This window comes from Calonectris borealis, chromosome 14 (genome assembly GCF_964195595.1).
Source record: "Calonectris borealis chromosome 14, bCalBor7.hap1.2, whole genome shotgun sequence".
Classification (NCBI taxonomy): Eukaryota; Metazoa; Chordata; class Aves; order Procellariiformes; family Procellariidae; genus Calonectris; species Calonectris borealis.
The window spans coordinates 18,003,207-18,029,898 of record NC_134325.1 but is presented as its reverse complement, the minus strand read 5'-3'; the positions used below and the strand labels follow the sequence as shown (position 1 = coordinate 18,029,898).

Sequence of the window (26,692 nt, the reverse complement as noted above, 5' to 3'; positions counted from 1 at the left end):
ACCCTGGAAGCTATGAATTTACTCCCCGGAGCTTTCCTCCTCCACTCTCCCTTCATCCTGCTTTCTGGGAGTTAATAGTGCACAATACAATAAACAGTATTGCCTACACATATAGAACTTGGTAATGTGATGCTGTGTGGTCTGGAAAGTCATTTAAACAAGATTATATTGTTCACAGGGTGCAGAATAGCCCCGCTAGGAAACAAAGAAAACAAAATATAGCTAAACAAAATCAATTGAATTTTAGAAGCTCTTCCCAATACCAGCAGGTGTGAGCGCACTGCATCGGGCAGGACAGTTACGTTCAGAAGATGACATTAGCACGTTGCAAACAAACACCTAATAATCACCAAGGCTGTGTTTTCTTTGAGACCTTCCCACGGTCCACATTTCAGCTAGGATGGATTTTTAATTGGTGAAGGAGGGCGATTTTTTTTTTTTCTGCTGGGGGCTCCACCCCGCCTCGGTATTTATTGCTCTACAAATTGTAACTTCCTTCTCGTTAGAGTAACGGGCCGGTCGTAAATCAGCGCCGGGGGCTGGAGGAGCGAGGGGCAGGCGCGGCGGTTGCAGCAGCAGCCCAGGCGTTGGACCGCGCAGTAAAATCAGATACTGATTCACGGCAGCATTAAAGCTGAATAGTTGAAGAGTGTGTGTTTGGAAAGTTTATTACAGGTTAAAGTTAGTATTTTTAAGTTGGGAAGGGGGCTTTCAAAATTTTGCGGTTTTTTTTCCATGTTTACATTTATGCAATACTTAAATAGAAACGTGCATCGCTTCGTCATAAAGATCTTCGACGTACATAGCCGAATGTATGGTCCTTCTCCGAGGGTAATCAGTTAAGAATACAAGTGCTTTGTGTGCTTCCAACGCGCACACTGTAAGGATAAAAACATCTGTCTCAAATACTCGCTTTTACCCAATGACTTGCCAGGAGAAATGCTGTTTTTATGCCTTAACTGTAAGAAGGCTTAGAAATATTCCGTTAGCAAGATCAGGCATAAAGAATAATAGATACCTAACATGTTCCATTTAAAATCACGCATTTTGAGCGAATTAATAGATCATTATCAGTTGTAATTCTAATTTAGTTACATACGGTCTAGAGCCTATTCTCCCCTCCACATTAAGTAACAGACTCAAACTGCTCTCTGATTATTACTTTGGGGCTACAAGGAGCTTTGGGGCATAATTAAAAATATTTCCAGAAAGAATCGGTAGACCACATCTGACGTCCCACCCCCTGTTAGAATTAGACCACATCAAAGGGACCCTTTTTGTTTTCAAAAATGGTCACCAGACAACTTAAAATATACAAGAGTGGGCTTATGTTTTATTGTATAGATGTCTGACTAGAGCAAAACGACTTAAGGTTGCTTGCTATTCAGTGTTGTACCAAGTGAGATAAGGTAGCTACAGCCCTTTGATATTTCAGTGGAGGTCGTATTCATTTCATTTGAAAGGGAACCATTAATGATAGACCTGTAAGTGTTCCCCTCCCTAATAAGTAGAATACACATCGCTTGGGAAGCCTGTCTGTGTCAGATGCCCAGGGCGGAAAGATTTGTAGATGATGGTGCTAATTATGAAAATGTGATCAAGATGGAAGCAATTTGAGCAAAAGTCATTAACGTGTTACTCTTCCACCCACTAGTCTTTTTGGTTTATTATTGCGGTGGGAGGCGGGGAGGGGAGGCGGGAGGAGGATCTTGCGGGATTGTTTTTTTCAGAGCACTAATGAAAAATGCCCTGCAAATCCAAAATTGTAAAATGTCAGCTGCACATCTACAGGGCGATGCACTAGGTTCGGGACGACACCTGAGATTTACTCGGAAGAGATCTCTATAATTAGTGAAAGTAATTATGTTTTATCTCGCCTTCGTGCGGTGCCGGTGAAAGCATCTTTCAGGAGACTCGTGGCACGCTAAGTTATTTTTCTGCTACCATTTTTGTCTTGTAGCTCGTCAGAGGTTACGAGTCCGTAGGGCACGATTTGGGGTGCATCCCCGAGAGGAAGGTCTCTCAGACGGGTTCTTGTTCTAGGAGGGACTGAAGGATTTGGCCCGCAAGCAACAATCTCCCTCCCGCATACGCTCCAAGACTGGGGTCCTGCATGTTTATGTTTTCATATTTTTATGTGGATACAGTGCTTTAATTATTTTAATTTCCAGTCGTTTACTTTTACTAAATATACTGGAACTACACGACTGCCTGGAAGTGACATTACAGAAGAACAGCAATAAAGAATTAATTGTACAAACATTTATCATCCCCAGATCAAACTCTCCTTGTGAGGCTAGGGCTTAACTTGTGGAGAAGAAAAGGGGGAGGAAGGGGTGGTAATGGCGGAGAGGGGTGCTTGTGGGTTTTTTATGTGTTTCCTTTTATTCCAGACGACTATATAATGAAAAGCCTTTTAGCCTTGGAGAACTACTAAATATTAAGCACAGCTTAAAATAGGCAGTAGCTTTCGAGATCGTTTCGTCCTCCTGCCATTCCTTTTAGGAAATGGTCGTATCCCTTCCCTTATTCTCCCACTAGTAAAAGCTTCCTTTTTATTTTTTTTTTTTAAGATCTCTTTAACGTGTAAGAAAATCCTCTTGCTCTACACAGGAATGTCTTTAAAAATATTTTATAGACCTCTTCTTGTTCACCGATTCTGGAAAGAAATTATATTGATCAAGGTCAAACGCTTAATTCTGACGTGACTCACTTCAAAGGTGTATTTGTGTGCCCTTCGAGCACATTAATACTAATTATCTCTCAAACACTTCCCCAAAACTCCTACTGCCTGTTTCAGATGCAAATCTAATTAACGAGCTGCCTTTGAGTAGCACACAGGGACAGCGTAATTCACTGAGTTGTTGAACCTTTTGCCTTCTTTTATATTTATTTATAGGTAGCTCCATCATATTTTGAAAGCGTAGGCAGTTGTGTGAAGCTACATGGTAGCGAGTGCAGATCTGCTATAGCTAATGAGACTTACCAGGCACCAGAGTTAAGAAAAAGGATTAGCTCCAACTTCTTGCAAATGCATTCAGGGACGTATATAATAACACTCGCTGGGCCCTACTTTGTCTAAGTTAATTTAGAAATTACTAAATCTTGAAAGACCTATCTAAATAATGCGTGTTATTTGTAACCGTGAACTGATTGATTAGTAATAACTGTTTGCTTTCGACACCGGGGACAAAGCGGGGGGGGAGGGGGGGCACGCTGAAGGAACCCCGACGCCTGAGTGAAAGCCATTAAAACGTGCTCTTCCCCTGCCAGTCTCCCGAGAAGCCAGGACCCGCACCCCCTTTCTTATGCTTCTGCCTTTAACATGCGCACTTCCAAAAGCCACCTCCCGAAGATGTTTGCTTCGAGCATCAGCCCCCCCACCCCCGCCCCCGGCTGCTGCAGGCGGGCCCCGGGCTGAGCAAGGGGGTGGCGGTGCCCGGCGGAGGGTCCGCGGCTGCACCGCGCCTCTCCGCGCCTTTCCGCAGGGCCGGCGGGCGGCAGCGGGGCGGGCGGCGGGCGCAGCCAGCCCCCCGTGCGGGGGTGTGCGGGTGTGTGGTGTGTCGGGGAGAGATGCTGTGTAATTTTATCCACGCCGCGCTCTGGGAGTTCACACGAGACTGATACCTTTCGCCTCCTCTGCTTTGTATCAATTGGTCGCAGATCAGGCTATTGTTGCAGGAAGCTGCTTTTATTTCTATGCTCCGTCGATCAACTATTTTCCCCACAGTCTCTTGCCGAAATTCAGTGGGTGTCTCTCTCTCTCCTTCTGCCTCCCTGTCTCTCATGCATGCCGTCTGTCTATCTGGAAACCCAAGGAGAAGGCTGATCACGGCAGCTCCATCTAATACAAACAGCTGGGACTCTTCGGTGGCCTTTGCTGATGTCTATTGATTTAAGTAAATCTGAGACAGATAAAAGGGCCAGATCGAGGCTGATAAAAACTTGCCAATGCTTCACGGCTCGAACCAGTGTGTGCTCTGCAACTTTGGAGTGCTGCTAGCAAGACGTCTTTAATGGGACCCCTGGTGTCATTCGCTCCAAGCCTCCATCTCCCCAGCAGACTAAGCGCTGCAGCCACCATGCCACAATGGTCATAATTTGGATCTTGTTCCTGAGTTTGTTGCAGGAGCCGTGGTTCCCAGGGCGGGCCGCGGGGGTGCCCGAGGCCGCCGGAGCCTCCCCGAGCGACCCCCGGCCGCGCCGGGATGCGGGGGGCCGCGGCGGCGTCTACGAGCACCTCGGGGGAGCTCCCAGGCGCAGGAAACTCTACTGTGCCACCAAGTACCATCTCCAGATCCACCCCAACGGCAAGATCAACGGCACCCTGGAGAAAAACAGCGTCTTCAGTGAGTACCGGGCACACCTTTCCCCATCCCGCTTCCCCCGGGCCGGGGTGTGTGGGGAGGGGGTTTCTCGCTCGGACCAATTGCATCCTGCTCCAGCATCAACGGGCAGGCGACGGCGGGTGCTGGGACGGTGCCGGGCGGTGGCGAAGCCGCTCCCGCCTCTCCTCCTGCCCAGCGCTGCCCCGGGGCCGGAGCCGCCGCACGGCGGCTGGGGCTCCTCGGCGGAGACGGGGGGCACCCCTACCTGCCGGGGCTTTCGCCCCTTTCCCTCGTCGGGCTTGGCGAGACCTCGCCTCGGCGTTCCGGGAGCCGTCTCGCTGGCTCCGCCGGATCCCGCAGCGCCCTTTCCGCGCCCTCGCACCCTCCGGCTCCCGCCCCCGCCCCGTCCCGGGGGGTGGCGGGCTCCACGGGGCAGCCCCCTCTGCCCGCGGCCCGGGCAGGGGTCTCCCGAAAGTGCCCTGCGGGGTGCGGGAACCCGTCCGGCGGCGGAGGGGCTCAGTCCCCGCGGGGCAGAGCGGGACCCCCAAACGCCAGCTCCTTCCCAAGTTCCCCGCGACGGGGACCGCGAACCTGCCCTACGCACCCCGCCCGACCTGTTACTTGCCCTCGCTCCGCCGGGGGCTTCCCACGCCAGCCCTGCCCCGGACCGGACCGCTGGGCAACCGGTGCCCTCACACCTCCCCGGGGCCGAGTCCCAGTGCCCTCCTCGACGGGCTGCAGGCTGCCTTCGCCTCCCTTGTCCCGCCCCAGCTTGTCTCCCGCGGGGGGCTTGAGCTTCCAAGGGCTAAATCACATCTGTCCCCTTTGACATGTGCCGGGGATCGGCGGTAATTAAGATGAAACGGGATATGTCGGGAGTGAGGGAGTTTGTGCGAGGGCGGCAGAAGGGAAGAGAGCGGGGCTCAGCGCCGCCGCTGCCCCGGGGGGAGCCCCGGGCGCCCCCGCACCCAGCCCAGCCCCGGCCGCGGGCACAGCCCGGCCTCCGCCCCGGCCCCGCCACCCCAGGAAGCGTAAATCCCGGCTGGTGATGGCACACAGAGATAGGGAGACCTCAGGGATCTGTCTGAAGTCCATAAAGGAAAACCACTATTTCCTAGAGGAAAACCCCCTCGCTGTCAAAGCCTGGAGGAGGCATCCTTCAGCAGCGAAGCGGTGCCTGATTCAAAACAGCTGTACCAAAACCACCCCAACTCTCCCAGACACGGTCAGGCCAGCAATCCAGCTCTGCAAAGGGGACAGGCCCCTGGCTCTGCTTTATTATTGCCAAAAGGCAGGAATGGGTTTGGGTGCAAGGGTCACCTCGCCTCCAAACATTCTAGGAAGTACCGAGCCATTGGGCCACAGCTGGAGAACTGAAAGTGGAGTTTGCGCGAGCCAGCTAGAGAGCCCTACACATACAACACAACATCTCCAGAGCCATTTGTGCCGCCATCAGCATCATGGCACCTTTGGCTGGACATAAACATTTTGGCAGGTATTGTGCCAGCCTCACCTGTGACACTCTTCTTGTGTTTGAGATCCCATCTTCGACGGCCTGAAAATCTCCTCCCTTTTAATTTGGCTCAGACAGTCATATTGCCTTTGTCTGGAGGGCTACATTGACCTCCTAAATGACAAGTTCCTTTCATGATTATAGACATGGCTCTAAAATGCAGCCGACTCACTCTGTTTTACCCTCTGAAGACCTCAGCCAGGGCTTTGTCCTGAAATGGACAGCTTTGTGACTGGTTTCAATAAGTCAAGAGCTCTTGTGTTCCTAAGCATTAAAGAGGATTTAAACTTTTTTATATACATATAGGATTAAGTGAACCTCTAGTTCAGTGTCAGATCTTTTTCATTTTTGAAAGAGTTCAATCTCAATTGACATCTAGGGATTTATTGTCAAGCTTGTCTCAAACAATTCCCACATCATCATTGTTTTATACTGTTTCAAATAATAGTCTTGTTTCATTCACGATTGCACTATGATTTTGGTGTGAGATAGTGATAGCTGTGACATCATACTCTGCAGGTAGGCAGTCATTCAAATGTATCTCAAAAAATTACACATGAAGGGGAGCAACTTCTCTCATAACTGTTTCTGTTTCTAGGTATTCTTGAAATAACTGCTGTTGATGTTGGAATCGTTGCCATCAAGGGCTTGTTCTCTGGCAGATACCTGGCCATGAACAAAAGGGGCAGACTTTATGCATCAGTAAGTTTTACATAAGACTGTCATTTCCTATGGGGAGAACAGGTCCAATGGGGAGCACTGATTTCTTATAAATAAACATTTATAGAGAAAAGAGTAATGTTATAACAGATTCCTGTCATTTGGAATTGTTACAGGCTACCAATCAGTATATTCTTAAAAGTGGAAAGAAGCTGTGTTCTTACTTTCTTTTTGCCTGTACAGCCAAAGGCAGAAGAATGTATTTGGCAAGGGTATTTCACATGGCCAAAGTTCTGGGCAATTGGCCTCACTGATAAAGACCTCAGGAGCCAGTCTTTGCAGTGCAGAATGTCCATCTCTATTCAAAATTATCCATGTTTCTATTTGCTGTGGGTCTTGGACACTGGCAGATGTTATACATGTCGGATAAAGAACATCCAGAAGCAATTGAGCATCTCTGTTACAGGAAAGCAGCCTACCGATGGGAGTTTCTTTGCACAGAGCATTTGGTTGGGCAGTGAAAGAATTTACAGGTACTAAAAGGCAAGGCTATAGCAAGGAAAGGAAGTATGAGAAGGTGCAAGAGGATAAAGGTGAAAATATACTCCTTATTCTACTCCTTTGACCTCATTTTTTATCCTGATCTTTGAGGTAAAATCTGGGCTCTACTGATATTAGTGGGAGTCTTGCCTTTTCAGCCCAGCCAATATAACCCTGCAGTGAATAAAATACTTTAGCTTAGACTTCTTCACATTCAGGGACATACTAAGGCGTATTTGTCAGTGTGCATACTATACACATTATCTACCTACTTGAATTTCTTCCATTGTCTTTGATTACATCCCTAGCAATCTTGTGATCTCTTACTGTGTAACAGCCATACTGTGCAGTTTCTCCAGGAATCCTGTGGTATGGAAACAGATTTGAAGAGGGTAAAATATGGCTATGTGAAATTTGCTTCCTCTAAGTAGTCATTATATGTAATTCTGTTGAACAGCATGATATATTCCCGAGCAATGTGAGCTTTTTCCATGCAAATGCAACGTAGGTGACACAATCAACTCAGTTGCCTCCCTGGTTTAATGTGTTTTACTCCACCTTTTCAAGGATGTTCTGATAGCGTTTACAACCCAGCTTCTGTAATGTGTCTCATGTGATGCACGCTGATTAAAGGGCCTGTGTGTAAAGATGATGGTTCTTTGCTGGTACAAAGGAGCAGATCAGAAACAATTTTGGCAAAGGAAAATGCAGCTGAAGTGGAATGAGGACATACTAGCCCTGCTGTGCCAGAGCTAAGGCTAGTCACTTCTATGCTTCCAGTTAATATTCTGATTCAAATGGGCTTCTTTTTCAATGGAGCTCCTCCATCAGCTCAGAGCCAGTGTCTGCCCCAGATAAATTAATGGGAAGGATGGATTTTCAAGTTCTTTCTCATCTTTCTTTCTTCTTCGAAATAGGTATGTTTTTCCTCTAGATTAATTAAACTGAATCAAAATAAGACTAAACAAATTCTGAGCAAAAAGCTCCTTTCCTAGAGTGGAGAAAAGCCTAGAGTAGGATATCCCAGAGAGTCTTTTTCTCCTGGACTTCCCTTTCTAGTGTGAGGAGCATCAAGCCATCCTGAAGTTTGTTCAGCTGTCACGTGCCAAGGAATATCAGCCACGAAACGTTTCTGTACAATTAGAAAACATAATTTTTGCTGTTCCAGCTCAAGTTTGAGAGAGACTGTTTCAGACTTGTATTTCAGAGCTGGAGGGACAATCCAAGAAAAGCTCTTCCAATCCAGTTTTTTCACAGAAGAAGCAAAAGGTGAGGGCTCAGCTCAGGAAAAACTTCCTGGCTTTGCTTGCCTTGAAAAAACTGACCAATGATTTTACTGATGTTACTGTGCCAGGAACCTGTGCAAGGCCCCTATTTCAAATAAGACTGACTTCTCTGGGGATAATTATACGGGGAGCATTTTATGAAATGGTATTGGAATACCTCCATTATCCCTTGGATCACCAATTTTCCCATGTCAATAAAACGAGTTTGTTGAATCTGTAGAATTCCTTTGTGTCCTTAGCAGATTGTGATAATCCTCTAGGTTTACCCTCTATAATAAACCCTCTACAACCAGAACTGAGGCAGACAGCAGGACAAATCTACCTACATATGGTAGTTGCGTGGGCTCCAGCACCACAGCATATGAAAACCTTGTCCTTGCAAGGAAGGGCACTTCCCTTTTACAGCTGTGAAGCTGAGACATGTGGAGTCTTTTAAAATCTTGTTAAACGCCTATCAGCATTTCTGGTGAGTGACCAGCATTAAAGACATGTTGTTAATGGAGCCTATGGCTTTTCTGGCCCCAGCCTGGCTACCTGTGCCCTTTCTATGTCCTCCACAGAGGCAAGGCTAAATAAAAAACCTCTGTAAAGACCATGGTAGCAGTTCCCCTCTGACCCTGTGCTTTGCACATGTTAGATACTGAAGACTTAATCACACAGGTACAGCAAAGATGATTTTGTATTTAAGAAAAGATGTACAGTGTGGAAGGTCCTTCTATTTGCACTGTTTCTACCGCTCCCAGGGAGGAGGGAGGAGTTCCTCTTGCCGGGCTTTTGCACACTTTTCTTTCAGTTGAGGACCAGATGAAAAGGGGCAAATTTTGACAGATTATGTAAAATGCAAGCACCCAGGATGGGTGCATATTCTCCCCTACAGTTTGTGATAAAGGAGCAGCCCAGCACTTTGGAGGAACACACTTTGGAGGTGGGCGTACTTTCACTTTGTTATGCTGAAGCAAACAAAGAAGCTTCATAAAGGTGTTGTCTACTGCTCGGATATCTGTAACAAACTGGATGTAATAGACTGCAGGTGTATCTAACTACTAATATACCAATTAAAGAGCCACATTTTACATTCGACTAGTATTTTACCTTTTTAATAGATGTCGAAGTTTGATAGGCAGTAATTAAATCATCTGTCCAGTTCACAGACATATTTAGATAAAATTAAATTTACAGCTGAACAATCAGCAGAGCTATTAATTCTTATTCACATGCCATTTTTTGTTTCCAAATTGTTTTTTGGCCTCTTTCTGTCTCTGACCCACGGAGTATGCTCACACTGCTGACAGACCTTGTTGCACAGCAGTTCAGGCTCAGCACATCTCTGCTGCTCGCCTTTTGTAGCACCAGTCCGAGTTTTTCTTACCACATGTGTTGCTGTCCTTATCCTAAAACTGAGTAGAGTCTTGCTTAAGACTTTAGCCCAATCTTATTGAGGTAGAAGAGAGCTATTGCCCATATAGTCTTTCTTAAACTTTGTCATGTTTGCTTTTCAGGAAAATTATAATGCAGAGTGTGAGTTCGTGGAGAGGATCCATGAATTGGGTTATAACACCTACGCATCCCGTCTCTACCGGACTGTACCTAACAGAGCTGGCACCAAGCGCAAAGCCAGTGCAGAGAGACTCTGGTATGTCTCAATCAATGGGAAAGGACGACCCAGAAGGGGCTTTAAAACTCGCAGGACACAGAAATCGTCTCTCTTTCTGCCCAGAGTATTGGATAACAAAGACCATGAAATGGTCCGACTGTTCCACACAAACATGAAATATCGAGAAAGTCTCCTGAAGCCCCTGAGCAAGAACCAGCGCAGACGGAGAGGACGCTGACGGGGGTGGGAGGAGCTTGTATGGGGGCTGGAAGTGACTGAGAGTCTTCAAAATATACTAAAAAAACTAACAGCTGTGATTGTATGACAGGCATTAACACGGACATTTTTTAGACACTGTATAATATAACTGAAAATCACATCACTTACTTTTAGCTATTGTAGAATTATTATCTGTGGTAAAAGAGATGTGAGGTAAACTAAGGCACACTCAAATGTAAATTAGTTGGATGTAATAATTTTGTCAAGGACTTTCACATTTTCTTTTCTAAAAAAAAAATCATTTTCATTACTAGTATTTTCATTCTAACTTGCCATAGGGTATTATCTTAGTGACCCTGTCCTCCCAGATCATATGAATATTTTACACTTACCAATTTTGTGTCTACAGAGAAAACGTGGCACTTTCATGGCTCTTTTGGCAGTTCCTTATAAAAGGCTACATTCTTATTTTTATGGAATACAGGAGTTAGAAAACTGGTTTATTTTTTAACTTACATATATTTATTTTTATTTTGTGATCAGTCAGTATCAATTATACTTTTCCATGACTGTCCAAGAAAAGTAAAATTGTAAGCTACTTCAAACATTTCAACAGACCAACACACTAATAGAGTATTTTTGAATTTGTTTAAAAACCCAAGACACCTGACCTTGTCATTCAAATAAATGGATGTTGGTAAAGTGGTATTTGCATCGGCCAAGCTTTAACAATATTTACTGATTGATGGTAAACATCATGGTCCTAAAATAGGACCCAAATATGATGTGAAAGCTGAGTTTGTGGTGTGGACTGAACTTGCAATATAGGAAAATTCAGCATTGGGGATGAGAATCTTTATCAGGTACTTTTGTTTAGCTAAGTTTTCTACAGGAAGTCCTAGTTGTAGGTTAAATATGTTTTAACTGTTTGTGGGAGGAAATAACAGTCACAGTGGGCATACAAAAACTGTATGTTTTAACTGTTTGTGGGGGGAAATAACAGTCACATTGGGCATACAAAAACTCACTAATTTAAGGTGGCTGCTATGTTCTGATTTTCCTTTCTTTTCAAATGTTTGTTATTTTCACAAGGTAGTCCTAAACTGAAAGGTCCAAATCCAGGCAGAGATTAACGATCTTGAGTTTTGGTTCAATTCACATAAAAGTATGTTTCTACAAATTTTTCTACTCTGATTCTGGAAGTTAACTTTTACAAAGTTGAGGGGAGTCCACATCACAAGTTTAATTCTGAGCAAGGGGTTAAGCTTTAAAAATTTCTCTTCACAGCCAGGAGATGACAGAGTGGTACAAAGATTTAGATGTGCTTGACAAGCACAAATAATGGTCATTTCAATGAGATTTGGCCTTGTGCTCTTCACTTCCTAGAATTAGGCCCTGATATAGCACAGCTACAAAAAAGAGAGACTGCACGGAAATAAACATTCAATCTGAATTTAACAAAAGATCTGTAAGTTAAATACGACATTATATAGAAACAGAGAGGTGCAAATCCCATTCCTGGTCATATTGACACAAAGGTCTTCTTGTGGGGTACCTACTGTATAACAGTATGATCATTTAAAACCAGGTAGTGAAAATCTTCCACCACTAAGGGGGGAATTCTGTGAGACAGAGAATTAAAATGAGTTCATAGAATGAGTTTACTAAGCCTAGTCGTTATAGGTTTAGCACTGCTTACATCCCTATAAAGGTAAAAACAGAAAGGTGTCTTTATACTAAAAAGTATGCTCCATTCCTTCCACCTTCTGTATCTTTTCTGTAACATTCTAACAAAGAAGGAAACTATGTTTGAATAAGAAAGTCAAAATTCTTTGATTTCTGCTTTCATTTATACTGAAATAATGTAAAAAGACATTTAAAAGATGTACATTAAATAATGCAATGTGCTGCACACAGAATAGACCTAGGTTTAAAAAAGGGTACAGAAAACCATGAACCATGTTCCCAAATTTTCTTGCTTTTACGAAATAACTGAAAATAGTGATGGGATTTTCACAGAAGTAATCAGGCAGTATCACGTCAGGAGCCACTGAAAAAGCTGTGCAAAGAAGAAACATAGAGACTGAAAAAGAAACAGAAGAATTCAGATTTTCTGTTTACCCTCCTGTGAACCACACAAGGTCCAAACTACTGCAGAATTCAAGGTGTCTTTTGAAAGTTGGTTGTATCAGTGAAGAAAATTAAGTTTTGTATCCTGGGCATCAGGGGTGTTTTGGGGACACATTGTTGACTACGCCAGCTACCCTATCTCAGCTCTGTGTTTTCCTTCAGGCTACTGGTGGGGGCTGAACAATTTGACTGGGCAGGAAAGAGAGGGACATAGGGATTCCTCACAGCTCTCAAGCTTCATGAACAAAATGCAAGGGAAGGAAGGTGTCAGTAAATCCAACTGGCAGGGAAAGATCACCTACAGCTGAAGATTAAGAAAGCTGTTTTTCCCCATGTCCAATTTCTGGGCCATGTTTATTCTGGCCACTTTCAGATCTACTTCACCTCAACTTGTAAGAAAAACAAGATCCATTCTCAGCTTTGTCTCCCCTAAAAATTGTTGTTGTAAAGCTAATGACTAATGACTGCATCAGGTATTTTTGGTACAATCCTGATTGTCTAAAGAAAGTTGACAAACTCCTGTTTCCCGTGACACAAAGATGACATCTTCACGCCAGCTCCGAGTCCATTTCCTATCAAACATTTAGCCTTCACTCTTAGCTTTTCTCAAGGGCAAGTGCTCGCGCTGACTGTATCACTTGCTTTTCTGTCTCATTTTTTATCAAATTTTCCTCTCATTCTTTTCTCCTTCTACTTCTCTTTTACAGATGGTCAAAATACCTGCCATAATGCAACAGAAGGTAATTGCTATAGGTGATATAGGAATATCATTAATTACAAATTACCTGCTTGCTCCTGCCTTTGTTTTGAGCTGTATTGCATGCTTGTTGTAGGAGTATTGTTTTAACCACCTTCCCATAGGAAATCACAATGAAGTTTAGCTTAACACATGAACTATATCCTTATTTCAGTTTCAGTTTTCATCCCAACAAAGTCTGAAATACTGACACTGAAAAAAAGGAGGGGGAGACAAAAGAAAAAATAATTAACTGATGAGACACAGTGGCATTTTAACTACTGTAGGTAAGTGATGATTTTCACACCAACCTAAAACAATTTTACTGACATTCTTAGAATTTTTCTTTGCTCAGTCTCATTGCAGCAATTCAAAGGAGATGGCTTTGGGATTTTTCTTTCTTTTTATCTTTTAAGAAATATTAATGTTCATGTTGAAATACTTTTAATTACAGACATTCATTACGTAATATTCTTTTAGCAACCTTGAATTCCGCAGTTCCCAGATACTGACAGGCTGAAATCCTATTCACGATAATTATCCCAATTGTATCCTATATCCCATTTTATTCATTTATTTGGACCAGAACCTTACAGGATACCTTACAAGAGGCAGTAGATCTGAGTTACTGTTATTTTCTCCTTAGAATTGTAAAGTCAAGATGTGTCTCCTCTTTTAAAAGTTTCTTGAGTGACTTTATACTTTTCCATTGCACAGGCTATTATTAGACTTTTTTTTTTTTGAGGAAGATGTAAACGTTACCCATTTTGGATTGTAGATTTTCTGCAAACTTCACATACTCCAGAATTTCACTGGCATCCTTAAATTCATCACAAAACAGAGATCATAGAAAGGGTCATTCAGGGAAGCCAGACCTGGTAAACAGCTCATCTGCTGCAGCCTTTTGGTTATATACCAGGTCAATTTTCAATTGTTTTGTGGTTGAGAGTCCATTTCAGGGCCACCATCAGCATTCTGTGGTTACATCTGCATTAGCACATAGTGCAGACCCACAGGAACAGATCTGCAGAGCAAAATCTCTGGTGTCAAGTACTCAATGTCCACACGATGCGTATTTTGGGAGTGGGTGGGAGGGTTACTTTGGATGACTTCCAGTCTGGCCCTATGGACGGAAAGCCCTTTGGCAGGTGGATGCTCTGAAAGGGTCTTTGGGTTGAGTGTCGCCAAGAAGGAATCCACTTCACGCACTCAGCAAATGTTGACATAACTCCAACTAGCAGGAAACCTTGTTCAAAAGCATGCTTCTAATTTGAACCAAACGCCAGTGTAGATGCAGCCTGTGTGAGATCCATTCATTCATACCCTGTAACTGTTTCCTTTTGGGGCAGAAACCAGATCTTGAGACCATGACTTTAACCCTCTCCATCCTGGCAAGTCAGTTACCAGAGCACATTATCAGAACTATTGCTGTTCTTATCCTGGAGGCAGGAGAGCATGGTCACCACACACTAATTGCCTATTCACGGGCAACCTGCTCTAGGTGGCCCTGCTTGAGGAGAGGACCCGTCTAACCTCAACCTTTCTGTGATTCAATTACTAGTTGTACTGAATCCAGACTGATTATTATCCACCTTTGGATATTCAGACTCATGCTGTGCATTTCAGAGTCCAGTTCCTATCCCACCCCCCCAGATTTCTCTCCATTCACAAACTTCATCTGAAACTAAGCATGCTGTTCAGTTTTGGATTAGTTATTCTCTAGCCCATTTTAACACTCTGGTGTACTATCTGTTCTTTCCCTTACACACTTGCACAGTCAGTACAGTCGTTCGATTGCCAGATACAAACAAAAATTAAGCAGCTAATGAGTGTACTTCCAAAAGGTACCTTTTCAGTTTGCTGTCCTGCACCAGCTCTTTCCTGAACTCCACAAGGTACATTCTCTTCACCTCCTGCACACCATAAAAGTCCTTCTGTTGGTGCCATTTCTAGCACTGTACAGAACTGTTTCCTTCCAGTTTTTCACTTTTTAAAAAATAAATATTGTTCTGTAGAAATTGCACAAATTATACAAATATAGTGTTACTTTCCTAGTCACTCATACATTCCTTGAACTGGACTTGAATGTCATTTTCGTTCATGGGCACGAGGCAGAGAACAGTGCATCAAGGGGTTTTGGCAAGCAGTTTTCATTCACTTGCTTCCAGACGGAAGACATGCAGCCTGAGCCATGACTTCTTGATTTATATCTGAAGCAGACTTTTAATCCTTGCTTTAGCCATCGTAGCTGTTACATTCCAAGCTGTTCAAAACTTCATGTAAAATATTCTGGTCTTTAGTGATTACGTTAGTACCTTTGTGGCTGTCTGTTCACAAAAAGCAAGAGTTGTGCATGAAACATAAATAACTACCGCATGTTGAATAACTAAGTTACAAAGCATGAATTGTTTCCCAATTTACGTATATGTTTTTCTCCACTTTCTCAGCATGGATTTTCCCTCTCTTTGAGGGAAAATTACTCATTACTCTGCCATCCTGAGATTATATTTTAGTAATTTTGTGATATTTCTGACTCTTTGTTTCACCACTTGCTATAGGTCTGATACTCATTTCTACAAGCCCTGCTACCATTACCCATTTGCTTCAGCAAGAATAGCAGTGCACCACGTTTGTATTTGGAAACTGCTTCACACTCGTACCCTCAGTATTTAGAAGAGAAGCTGGTGACATTTCTCAAGGTAATCTTATTTAATTACAAAGAATGTGTAAAATCTGTATTCCTCAGTCACCACAAGCATGAAATAATGCTAAAGGGGATTTTTTGTTCATACTTTTTAATGGCAGTGCCTAGCCCCAAACTCTCTCTGTTTCAAGTCCTTTTGTGAGCTCTTGGATTTCCTGCTTTGCTTCCTGATGTTTCCTCTTTCTTCTCTGCTTTTCTTCACAGATGTACAACCCTCTGCAAAACAATAGGCAAAGAAATCCTTTTGACCACACGTGCCTTTGCTTTGGGTGGTTGCATGGACCTGGTTTTGGAATGGGGCTGGTATTAGTTCAACTATTCAGTCGACAAGGCTTAACTGTTTCTTATAATTGTCTGAATTGAGGATGTGGTTACTCCCCCAGCTTTCAGAAGGTTTAGTCCCATCCAGAACAGTTCAGGCTGAAAAAAATCTAGACAGCAAAGCTGATATAATACACTGTATTCATCATCAACTATTTGATTCATGGCCTCATCAGTAAATATGAGCTCAGAGGAGCAAACAAGTAAATATGTTTAAAGTTGTAGCCAGGCAGGGCAATATAAGATATTCACAAAACAATGCCATTGAAAAGTCTCTTGGACAGGGAAAACCTTTCTCCTGAGCACCCTGCCACCAGATGTCCAGAATCTCCCTCTCAGACCTAAACAATAACCTCAGAAAATGAAGCTGTTAATGATGACAATGAAAACTTTCAATCTTAGTGCTTATTTGTATTTGATATAAAGCATAACATTCTTTGTATTTATACATGTATTGCATAGTTATATGGAATTTTCCTTAGAAAAATGTATAATCAATTGCATTAAAAATGAGAAATGGTTCTTCTGGCCTCAAAAACTGAGGGAGAGTACTAAAAGAGAGCGGTTTACAGCGTACCTCTCTGAAAACATGTTAAAACAAATTAACCAAACCTTTCTAAGTTTAGTCATCATGAAATTACTGAATGTCATATACATACAGAAAATACAATTACGGTTTTGAGCCAAAAGCAAACAAGAGTCTATATATTTTTATACTGCTGAAATTGAAATGTTTCAATTTTAATTACCAGTAATGTGCTGAAGACCTTGTAAAAAGAGGCATTCAATTAGGACAACTATTTATGCATTGTTCATGTGCAGAATTGTTTTCTAAGAACCAAACGTTTGCAAGGAGATCAGCACGCCACTCTGCCAAAAAGATCTTGATAAGAACTGCTGTGATCTATCTTATCAAAACAATAATCTGGGCACAGAAGGACCTTACTGACAGCTCGTCTTTTTCTCCTTTTGGAATGCAAACTATTTTTATTGGTAATAAATATAGCATTTAGAAGTATCACAAAAGAAGTATCTTTTACCAGGAAAATACACCAACAAAGAAACAAACAAGTGAAACAACATACGGTGGGATGAAACGCATCAACTCCCACTAATTCAAATCCATCTTGTTAGAACATTCTTTGTGATATCATTCATTTAGCATTTACATAATGTAAGCTATATCTGATATGATTTACAAATAAGCTAACAACAAGCCCTTCAGACTTCACAGGCAACAGGCTGATGTTGGAGTTTGGGCTTCAAGCTTCGCCGCAGTGGCCCAAGCACAGGACATGGACGAGCAGCCTGGGCTTAGCCCCAGCTCTGCATGCCGATGTGGTGGTCTGGGATGAAATGGGGTCCCTCTTCATATTTCACTTTGTTTTCCTGACTCTAGGATGCAAGCATTCATGACCCACCCGTGTCACAAGATGGAATACGGCTGCGGTCGCTGACAGTCTCGCCAGTCTCCATTTTCTCTGTGGGGAGGTAAGGCACAGAGGAGGGATGCTAACGTGTTAAAAACAGGAGACTGCGAAGAGTGTCTGCTGATGAACAGATCCTGACAGATCTTACTGAATCTTCTAGAGCTTAAGAAGTGGATGTGAGATGTCTTCAATCACCCTTTGGTTGCTTCTGGTCTCCTTGGCATGTCATCAGAGTTGTACAAGCCTTCGGGGACTGAAGAATTTTTTGTTGTTGTTGTTCTGGTAATGGCATTTTGAAAACTGATCATGGATTCCTAGCTGTTGCTATAGCTATTTTTCCAAATAGTTCCTTGGTCTGTCCACAGAAAAGCTTAGCTGGAAGTGTGGAGATGAGCAATCTGAGGGAGGTTCCCTCCTTTGTGGTTGTTTTTCACGTTCTGTTCTTCACTTGCTGGTGTATAGGCTAAGGCGGCACCTGTAATGGGAAATGGTGTCGTGGACACACCCTGAGAGACAAACTGACCCATTTGCAGCTGCAAATGTTTCTTTACACATTTTGTGGCCATTAAAGTGACCAGCAAAAAGAAGTGACCAGCTTCTAAAATATAAAAAAGAGACCTGAAAATATTACATGAATAAAAGCAGACACCTAAGTAACTAGGTGTAAAAATTTTTACTTGAATTTGACATATTTTTCTCCAATTTGAGGCCAAATTTCATTCTTGTTACTATCTTCAGGGAAGCTATTGGGCAGAATGTATGCCAAAGAATACTCTGCTGGAATGATTTGAACCAATTCGTACCGTGAAGTTCACCTTTTCAGCTAGAATTGCTTGGTTTGACTCAGCACAGCCTGGTTCCCACCACAGGTGGGACTTACTCTATTACTCTCAGTGGACTTGAATAATTTTCCACCTGATGTTACAACATTGTGAAAGCTTAAACAAAATTTTGGAGTATTTTGAACCTTTCGTAAATGTGTGCAGTAAACAGGTCAGGGGCACATTTGAATAAAATAGTTATTTATTTGTAAGCGAAAGGTGCCTTGCTTTTTGGATGTGCTGTTCCTCAGATGAGAGCACTGCCCATAACCATGGTGCTGGGAAGGTTTATTTCAGCAGCATGAATTGGCAAAGCAGAGGGAGAAAGAGAGCGAGAATATGTATAAATCCCTGGGGAAATTTGGGAAACTTGTACCCCTGCAAGAACTAAAGTATATAACAAAATTGAATAGCTTGGATAAGGTAGCATTTTCTTTAGTTCACGTATCTGCTTCCTCTTCTATTAAAGATTTGTGTTCTTCCTTCTTGGATTTTAAGTGGTAAAATGCTTTGCATAGGGAGAAAATGTATTGAACTGATTGATTTTTTTTTTTTTTTTTAAGCTATCTTAAATAGTGCCTTTGAAGTTTGCAGCGGTGCTCAAGTTCAAATGTCTCCTGTTTCCTTTCGGAAGGTTTGAAGGATTTGGGAAGGTGAACAAGCAGATCTATAATTAAAGAACAGTTGATGGTAACTGTCCTCCTTTGTTAGCATTCTTGGGCCACCTCCAAATTTAGACGGTTAAAGAGAACTCTGTCCCGTTTTAGTTCTGCAATAGTTTGGATGCCACCATTGCATAGCAGAAGAGAAGCCTTTCTGAAATCCAGGGTACATCCCCTTTCCGACCACAAAAACAAGCTCACTGTCTTCACTTTACATATTAAAGAAAATGCTATGCTTTCCTGTAGTAATGGGAAACACTGTAGTATCTTTATTGCGGTCTGAAATGTCTGGATTTGAAGAACAGTGATTTGTTGGTGAGGAGAATTTAGAGACATCCTGGTGTTAATTCAAAAGTAAGTGAGAAGCACGGGGCAGCAGGGCTGGCTGCAGAGCTCTTGAAGGATCCAGCCCCGGTGGGATGTGCAGTTCTACTGACTTGGAAATATCTCTGGCACTGGCTGCTTGATTTAGCAAATTTTTGTCCTGGAGCAAAGAAAACTAGGTCTGATAGTGTCAATATATCACAAGATCTCACACTAAAATGTTTTTGAATGGAATATCTTTTTCATTTGGAAAAAACCTTTTCTGGAAGTACTTCATGTAAGTTTGATTATAGTGTCCAATAAAATATCATATGTGATGACCTGTGATGACCAGCCACAAAAGATAATAATTTGTCTTAAATAAATTTTTATCTTTTGAAATTATTCCTCACGTGGGTTTTGGAGGGAGACATGGGCTAAATTATGACCAGAATTCAATGTCCTTAGATACTTCATCAAATATGGCTCCCAAAAAAAAACTGACAGAAGATGAAGGCTCCACCTTCCTTTTATGTTCCTACTAGGAAAAGTCACACAAATGTTACTTTATGCAGCCAGAAATGAACTAGTCTGAAAGAAGTCTGCTGGCAATCTCCGAGACAGTGGCACTAGAAGATAGGTGACATACATTACTCGGCACAGCATAGTTGTAGTATGATCGTACATGCTTGGTTTACACCGCAGACACTGGAGTCTCACAGGCATGTGTTGCTCAGACCATGAAACCAACTGAAAATTATTCTTAAATCCTTAGACATTTTTTCATGGCAACATGGGTCTAAAACTACAGCAGCAGAAACTGAGTTTATTTGTGTCTCGTAGTCTGTCTGCTCCGAGGATCTGTTAGCCATATTCAGTAGTGCATGTGGAAAGAAAACCCTCTGGATCAGATTAACCCGTTCTTTCCCCAGTTCTGAATAAGAGCACATTGCATTTCCAGTGCTTTACTGCAAATGCATTCGAAAATAACTACAGGAAATTGGGATGCTCTAAGATCTTCCCAAAGGGCGACCACGACGGTAAAACAAAGCTCTTCAGAACTGCGTTTTTCCTTCTTTTCTTTTTTTTTTTAAACACCCTAAATTTCCTAATCTAAATGGAGCAAGGTGATCCTACATATTGTTTGCTTTTTCTTAGAGAGCTCAACGCAATGTTAAGTTTCCTCTTATATCTGTATTGCACAGACCAAATTCACTCTCTTGTTGTATATCATCCCTTTCTGTGGTCTACTTCTCTAAGCATTTTCCCAGCTTTAGTAAAAACTTGTACCAAAGCCTTCTCCCCTGCAACTTCCCTCCCTGTAGGCCCATGTTTTTACTTCCAAATACATTTTCAGAGAAGACAATCCCTCCTTTACTTTTTCTCTCCTCTGCTCTACATAGGTAGAATACCTATATAGATAAAGTACAAACAGCCCCCTCCCAGAAAGCCTGAAAGCACACAAGCAGCCTCATGATCCAACCCAGAATGGTCTCAAAGAAACCCCACCACCCTTTAGAAAGACCCCCCTGAGGCAGAAGAAAGCCCCAGCTGCTCCAGCACACCTCTCAGAGCCTGTGGAGGGCACAAGTTCATTAATTCCCTACATGTGTGCCCAAGGAAGGCAGCTGCTGACCATCCTCTGGCCAAAATCAACTCCTTCCTTGTTAATCCCCATAAAAGACGTGGCTACCTCTGCTTGTAGTGTCTCCCCAAGGGGCTGCAGCAAACCCCATAACTCAATTGCTTCTGAAATTGATCTGCAGGCAAACATAAGGCTTCAGCTGCTGGAAAGAGGGGTAATGGTGCTTGAGCTCAGGGCCTAAGTTTTATTTTGTAGCTATTTGGGTTTGTGACTATGCAGAGATATTTTGGGGGCAGGACGATAAGGAATTGGAAGTTGATCAGGTTTAATAGCAGGTTAAGTACCTCCGAAGAAGAAGGAACCTAATCCAGCTTTCTTTTAATACCTTTTTCTAAAGGATGAGGATGGACTCCTGCCCTGTAGCTCAATGCAAGGTAAGATTACTTTAATGTAAACTTAATACTGCTTTTTGTTTTAAGTTCTAGCAAATGTTGGCTTCTGTACCAAGAACAAAAAATAAGAAAGCTTTTCTGACTTAAATTAATATTAAAAAAAAATATGATTTTCTGCAATGGCACTGTCTTATGGCATAAGCCAAACACTTCATCCAACTTCTTCTCCCCAGAAAACTTAAATTTAAAAAAAATTCTTATCTGGACTGCTACATTTTTGTATCAATTCCCATGGCATCTGTAGTGAGATGAAAAACTCTGAATTTATGGAACAATAAGATTCTTAGAAAACAAACAAACCCTTATAAAATAATACAATTTATAAAGTCTATGTGTGGAATATTCTGGTGTTTGAATTTTGGAGGCGAATTAGAAAGATAGGCAAGAGTTTGCTTTCTTGGTAAGTTTTGGAGCAAATCTAGGTTATGGCCTATGTAAAAAACATGTATGGCTAAATAAAGGAAGAGCATTTCTTTTTTTTAGAAAATAATGAAACATTTGGTCAAAAAGCTGTGGAAAGACTGAAGGATACTTTGTGCTTCTTCTCCATGCAACCTTGATAAAGACGACTCAGAAAGGAAAAATGGACTGATTCGGGTGTAATCAAAGAGAGATAAGAAAAACACTTTTACACCTTGAGCTGCTATTGTGGTGCTGCTCCCTCCATGAGATTGATAGAGGGGAAAAGAAGGAGGGACGGGGGAAGAAGAAACAGAATCCGTTTAGAAAACTGCCCTGGAGAACCCTGCCAAGTGAAAGCCTGTGGGTTTTTATTCTGCACACACTTCCAGGAATAAAGCACTTTATCTGAGACAATGAAAATGCATATTTTCACACCAATGACGACATTTACTTGCAGATGTGATACTTCAAGTTCACTTATTTCTGAAACTAACTCATACTTTCTATTTGGCTGGGCTGTTTTGGATGGCAAACCAGTAACACAACTAACATAAAACTGTGTATCCAACAGTGGCACATGTATATTTGTACTTGGAGACCCCACGAGAAGAGAAGTTCATGTTAGGCGAGGAAACGAAATGAGACACCTGCACGAAGGCTGTTGGGGGGTCTGGTGCTGATGGCTCGCCCATCGTGGCAGCCGTGGGCACGAGCCCTGGGTGCAGTCCTGCAGGTGGTAGAGGGAGCACGGGCTGGTGCAGCTCTGCGCAGGCTTCAGGTGTGATGGTGAGGAAGCACAATAAACACGGGGCCAAGCCAGGAAACAGGCTGCTATCATTCTCAGTGGGTATTGTGACTTTGCAAGCACCAGTGCAGTAGAAACTAGTATTACCTTTCAGCAACTTGGCTCAACTCTCCAATCCCGTTGTATTTGAGCTACTGTTCAACCTCGGTGCCAGTGAAAAGTAGCATTTTCAATTAATTCTACATTTCAGAGAGGAAGGATGGCTGATTTTCTTGCTCCTGCAAAGATATAAACCTGCCCAAAGTTCCAGGAATATTAGGGCTCTGTGAGATCTCTTCCTCCTTTTTGCTTTCAACAAAAATATTCAAAGTAAAGCTAAGTCTTTCCCTTTTTGAATAGCTTTGTGCAAACTTTTGCATAGCTTCAGTACAGTTATGAGAGGGGAAATGGTTTTGGGCCAGCTGAATTAATTGCAAATTTATTTAATGGGTCCAATTACTGAATTTGAGTAACCCAGGTTTTGAATAACTGAGATACTTTTCAATGTAAGCAATAAATACCAGGGATAGAACTGTATTATAGGAAACAGACTATGACTGAGCTTTGGATAATCAAGATTCTAGTTTGTATCATGTGTACTTTGGCAGCAGCTGATTCCTATAGGAATAAAAAAGTAAGAACATGTGCAAACTGCAGTATGACACTGCCACTGTGACCTCGACAACAACTTCAAGGTCATCATTAGGAGAGTCTTCAGCTTTTTTTTGCTTGGTTGCATGTGGGTTGTTAAGATTTATTATAATCATTGCAAAAGAACACCTGCCAAGTGTCAAAAGATTCCTAAGAAACTTCAAGTGTTTTGCTAAGGCGAAACTACACCTTTTACACAGCTTTCAAGAATCCAGCTCGATGGAATACAGTCTAGTCTTCATTGATTTGTTCATGGTCTAAAGCAGAAGCATAACCACAAGTGATATTCAGAAACATATTTGTCCTCCAGACAAAGTTACCTGTGTCTAAAATGATCCATGTCTTGGGATTCCTGGTGATATATCATACTCTGAGTAAGGACCAGATCCTTGGCTGAAGTTGGTTGGCATTGCTCTGCTGGCTTTGGTGAAGCTGTGAGGAATCACACCAACTGAGCGCTTAATCAGGTGACTAAGCGCTGTCCAAACGTATTAGGAAAAATTAAATTTGACTCGTGAAATTTATACTAAACAAATATGGAGAAATATCTTAACTTTCAAATTTCTAGAGGTTTTTGCTGAAATTTGCCACGTGTCTCCTTTGGCTGTGTTGCAGTGTTCCTGCCCTACATCACCATTTTATTTTCAGCTCAGTGATTCTTTTTTTTTTTTTTTTCTTTCTCTCCTTTGAGGGATGAAACTCTGTCTGCTTTTCAAGACTAATATATGGCCCCTGAGTGAAGGCAAGGCTGTGATTCAAATCAAGAGTTCTGTTGACATTATAATCCTTAGGAGCACAGCTGGAGCATTTCATGAACGGTAGCAAAGATCCTCCATTGATTTACTGCCTTGGTATTCAATCAGGAGTCCATGTTCTGTGTCGTTAGCTGCAACATACAAAAAATAACTTGGTGAACTTCTAATTAAGGCATTTAGCTTCTTGCCTATCTTGTAAGAAAAGATTTGTGCTATATGAGATGCCGCTGCTTTCATGGATTCTCCCCTATTTTTATAGCAGGAGGGCTTCAGGCCCTAGAAGGTCCTGTGGGCTATAAACGGGATATACACCAAAGTTGCTCTCTGACCCTTCCAAGCAGAAGACTAAGCAGTGCGGGATGCCAGGAATTTTCATGCAACTCCCCCAAGCTCTGCACCTTTTCTTTTTGTTCCAGTTTTACGTAAATCTTCCCTAGCCATAATCATCCCTCAAGAACAAAAAAAAAAAAAAAAAAAAAATCATTCCAGCTCTCACGAGAGTTGCAAAGAGGATCCACAGCTCTGCTTCTGGGCAGCAAACAAACCCTTCCCTTTCTGCAGTGCCAGTCCCCAGCCACAGCATGCACGAGAGCAATTTCGAAGCCGTGCTCTTTCTCGTCTCGCCCCTCGTTCCCAGGGAGAGAGCGACCGTGCCGCCAGCCCCCACTGACCTGAAGATGAGAGTTCCCTAGATTGTTTCCAGCTTGCACTGCTAGCCCTGCTGAACGAATAGCACTTACAGTATTTTTGGGGTGGTGACTCACAAGAAAGTCATGAATGCCCCCTTAAGAGGCTGTCAAAAGCCCCCTGGTAAGAAGTGTTTTGTTTTTCCTGTTTTCGTTGTCCAGGCTGCCTGCGGATATTTCCACAGGTCTCCGACATGGTTTTCTCAATTCGTTGTCCATGCAGCAAGTTGTACCCTACAAGGTAACAGAGCAGAGATGCAGACCCTAATCTAACACTGTTTCTGTTTATCACCCCCCTATAGTAATAGCCAGAACATACGGCCCTTCTCATCATGGCAGAGGGTACCAAAGTGCCAGCCAGGACCAAAGCCACTGATGCTCCTGAAGGCCTTTCACTTGCTTATCTGCCTGCTAATTTCAATGGTACTTCAGGCAGCTAAACGCCATGGAAATTCAAGGCTTTAGGGATAAAGTTGTCTTGGCAGGTCTGGTATCAAGTGTGTCCGTCTTTTTTTTTTTTTTTTTTTACCTTCAGAAACCTTATTGATCCTCTCAAAAATAACATGAAGTAGGATTGTTATCAGATATTTACATCTCCAAGAGCTATGAGATTTAATGACTTGATCAAGACCAAAGAAAAGTTGGTGTTGAAGCATGGATTCAAAAAAGGGCTCAGAACAGCCGTAAGATCTGGAGTTGAGTGTTATATTTGGACTGAAGGACAGCTGTGAAAAGGAAAAATGGCATGTGCCCTTTTTTTTTGTCTGTCTGAACAAGCAGCAAGAGATACAGTGCTTTAATTGAAGGTGTTGCCTGCTTACCTTCTTTCATCTCTAACATTTATATTCTTCAGGTGCCTTCATTGTGGTTCAAGCCCTAGTAGTGTCTGGGTTTCCAACTTTCCTTCTCTTACTGAGCCAGAGCTTCAGCTGGTCAGGGCTCTGCAAAAGCCACCCTGTGCCAGGAAGACAGTAGTCAAGACCTGCCCTGATGTCTGCTGGTACATCTAGAGCTTAGTTACACAAAGCTTACCGAATAATTCTTCGCAGGGCCCATCACCATTTTATTTGACCTACCTTGTTAGGGCTGGGCGCTCCAAGAGGTGTATCATGGCGATATGACAACACTATGAAATCGCAAGGCTGGCTCTCAGCTCGGCAGCGATCCCTCCATCAGGGTGATCCCCCAACTATAAAGATCCCATCGTCTTCTCAAAAGTGGGACATTAGAAACACTAAATAATTCAAAGGAAAGCTCAAGATAAAACTTTTGAGCCTGGAAATCTCACAGGGCAAACCAGAGCAGACCTCTGCTGAATCACTTTCAGCTTTACAGGTTGATGAAACAGGTCTGAACCCTGTGAAACGTGGAACCGCGGGGGCCAGCCTCTCGTGCCAGAGTTACCCTGCAAGTGGATTAACTGCTGCTTCCCAGGGTGACCCCACATCCTGGGAAAAGCTGGAAAAGGGTCTGGAGATACTGGGTAGGACTGTAAGAACAAAATTCTGTGTGTTCATGGAGCTTTTTGGAATAATGTTGTTCCCTGACAATTTGCTATGAACAACTGGGTAGAGAGACTGGCTAAGAAGAGAAAGGCTGGATTGCCGCCTTCGTGATTTAAGGGTGCAGTATCTGCTGCAGCGGGGTCCCGATATTTTAGTGAGCCTTTGGGGTATAATAAAAACAAGCAGAATAATAGGGGATTTATGGCTGTTGGTTTATTGCTGGTCTATAGTTGCAAGAACCGTTCAGTATATTCCTTTGGAAAATATTTAGCTGTGATTTCTCTCACTGTCATGAAGAGGAAAAACTGTTACAATATCTCCCTTTCAGAACAACAAAAAGCTTTCTAGTCCATGTATGGTTAAAGACTAAGTGCAAGTCCTGCAGGAGTTGAATAACAGTATGTAGACAAACCAGCCATGAAATACTTCTATTATTGCTACTTTAAAAGTATTTCTTAACGTTATTCTTGTCAAACAAATAAAATATTCCATAATATTATTTTCTCTTGGAGCCCTGATTCTAACTTGGTGAAAATCAGTGGGAAAAAAACCCACCCCACTGATTTAAACAGTGCAGGATCTGACATTAGTAAAATAATGTCATGTAAAATAATGAGAGCGTAAG

General features: G+C 42.6%; 1 protein-coding gene across 1 annotated transcript; it reads left to right on the top strand.

Moving 5' to 3' along the window:
• The first annotated feature begins 4,090 nt into the window (after positions 1-4,090).
• Positions 4,091-10,159, top strand: FGF3 (fibroblast growth factor 3). The gene is made up of 3 exons (XM_075162799.1): positions 4,091-4,349; positions 6,440-6,543; positions 9,827-10,159. The coding sequence occupies exons 1-3, from the start codon at positions 4,091-4,093 to the stop codon at positions 10,157-10,159; spliced, it is 696 nt and encodes a 231-aa protein (XP_075018900.1).
• Positions 10,160-26,692: the final 16,533 nt, after the last annotated feature.

Excerpts from the sequence above, each read along its gene's own strand:
- FGF3 (XM_075162799.1), top strand. The coding sequence starts at position 4,091 with ATGGTCATAATTTGGATCTTGTTCCTGAGTTTGTTGCAGGAGCCGTGG. Across the intron at positions 4,350-6,439 it reads GGAGAAAAACAGCGTCTTCA|GTATTCTTGAAATAACTGCT; the intron begins GTGAGTACCGGG and ends TTCTGTTTCTAG. Across the intron at positions 6,544-9,826 it reads GGGGCAGACTTTATGCATCA|GAAAATTATAATGCAGAGTG; the intron begins GTAAGTTTTACA and ends TTTGCTTTTCAG.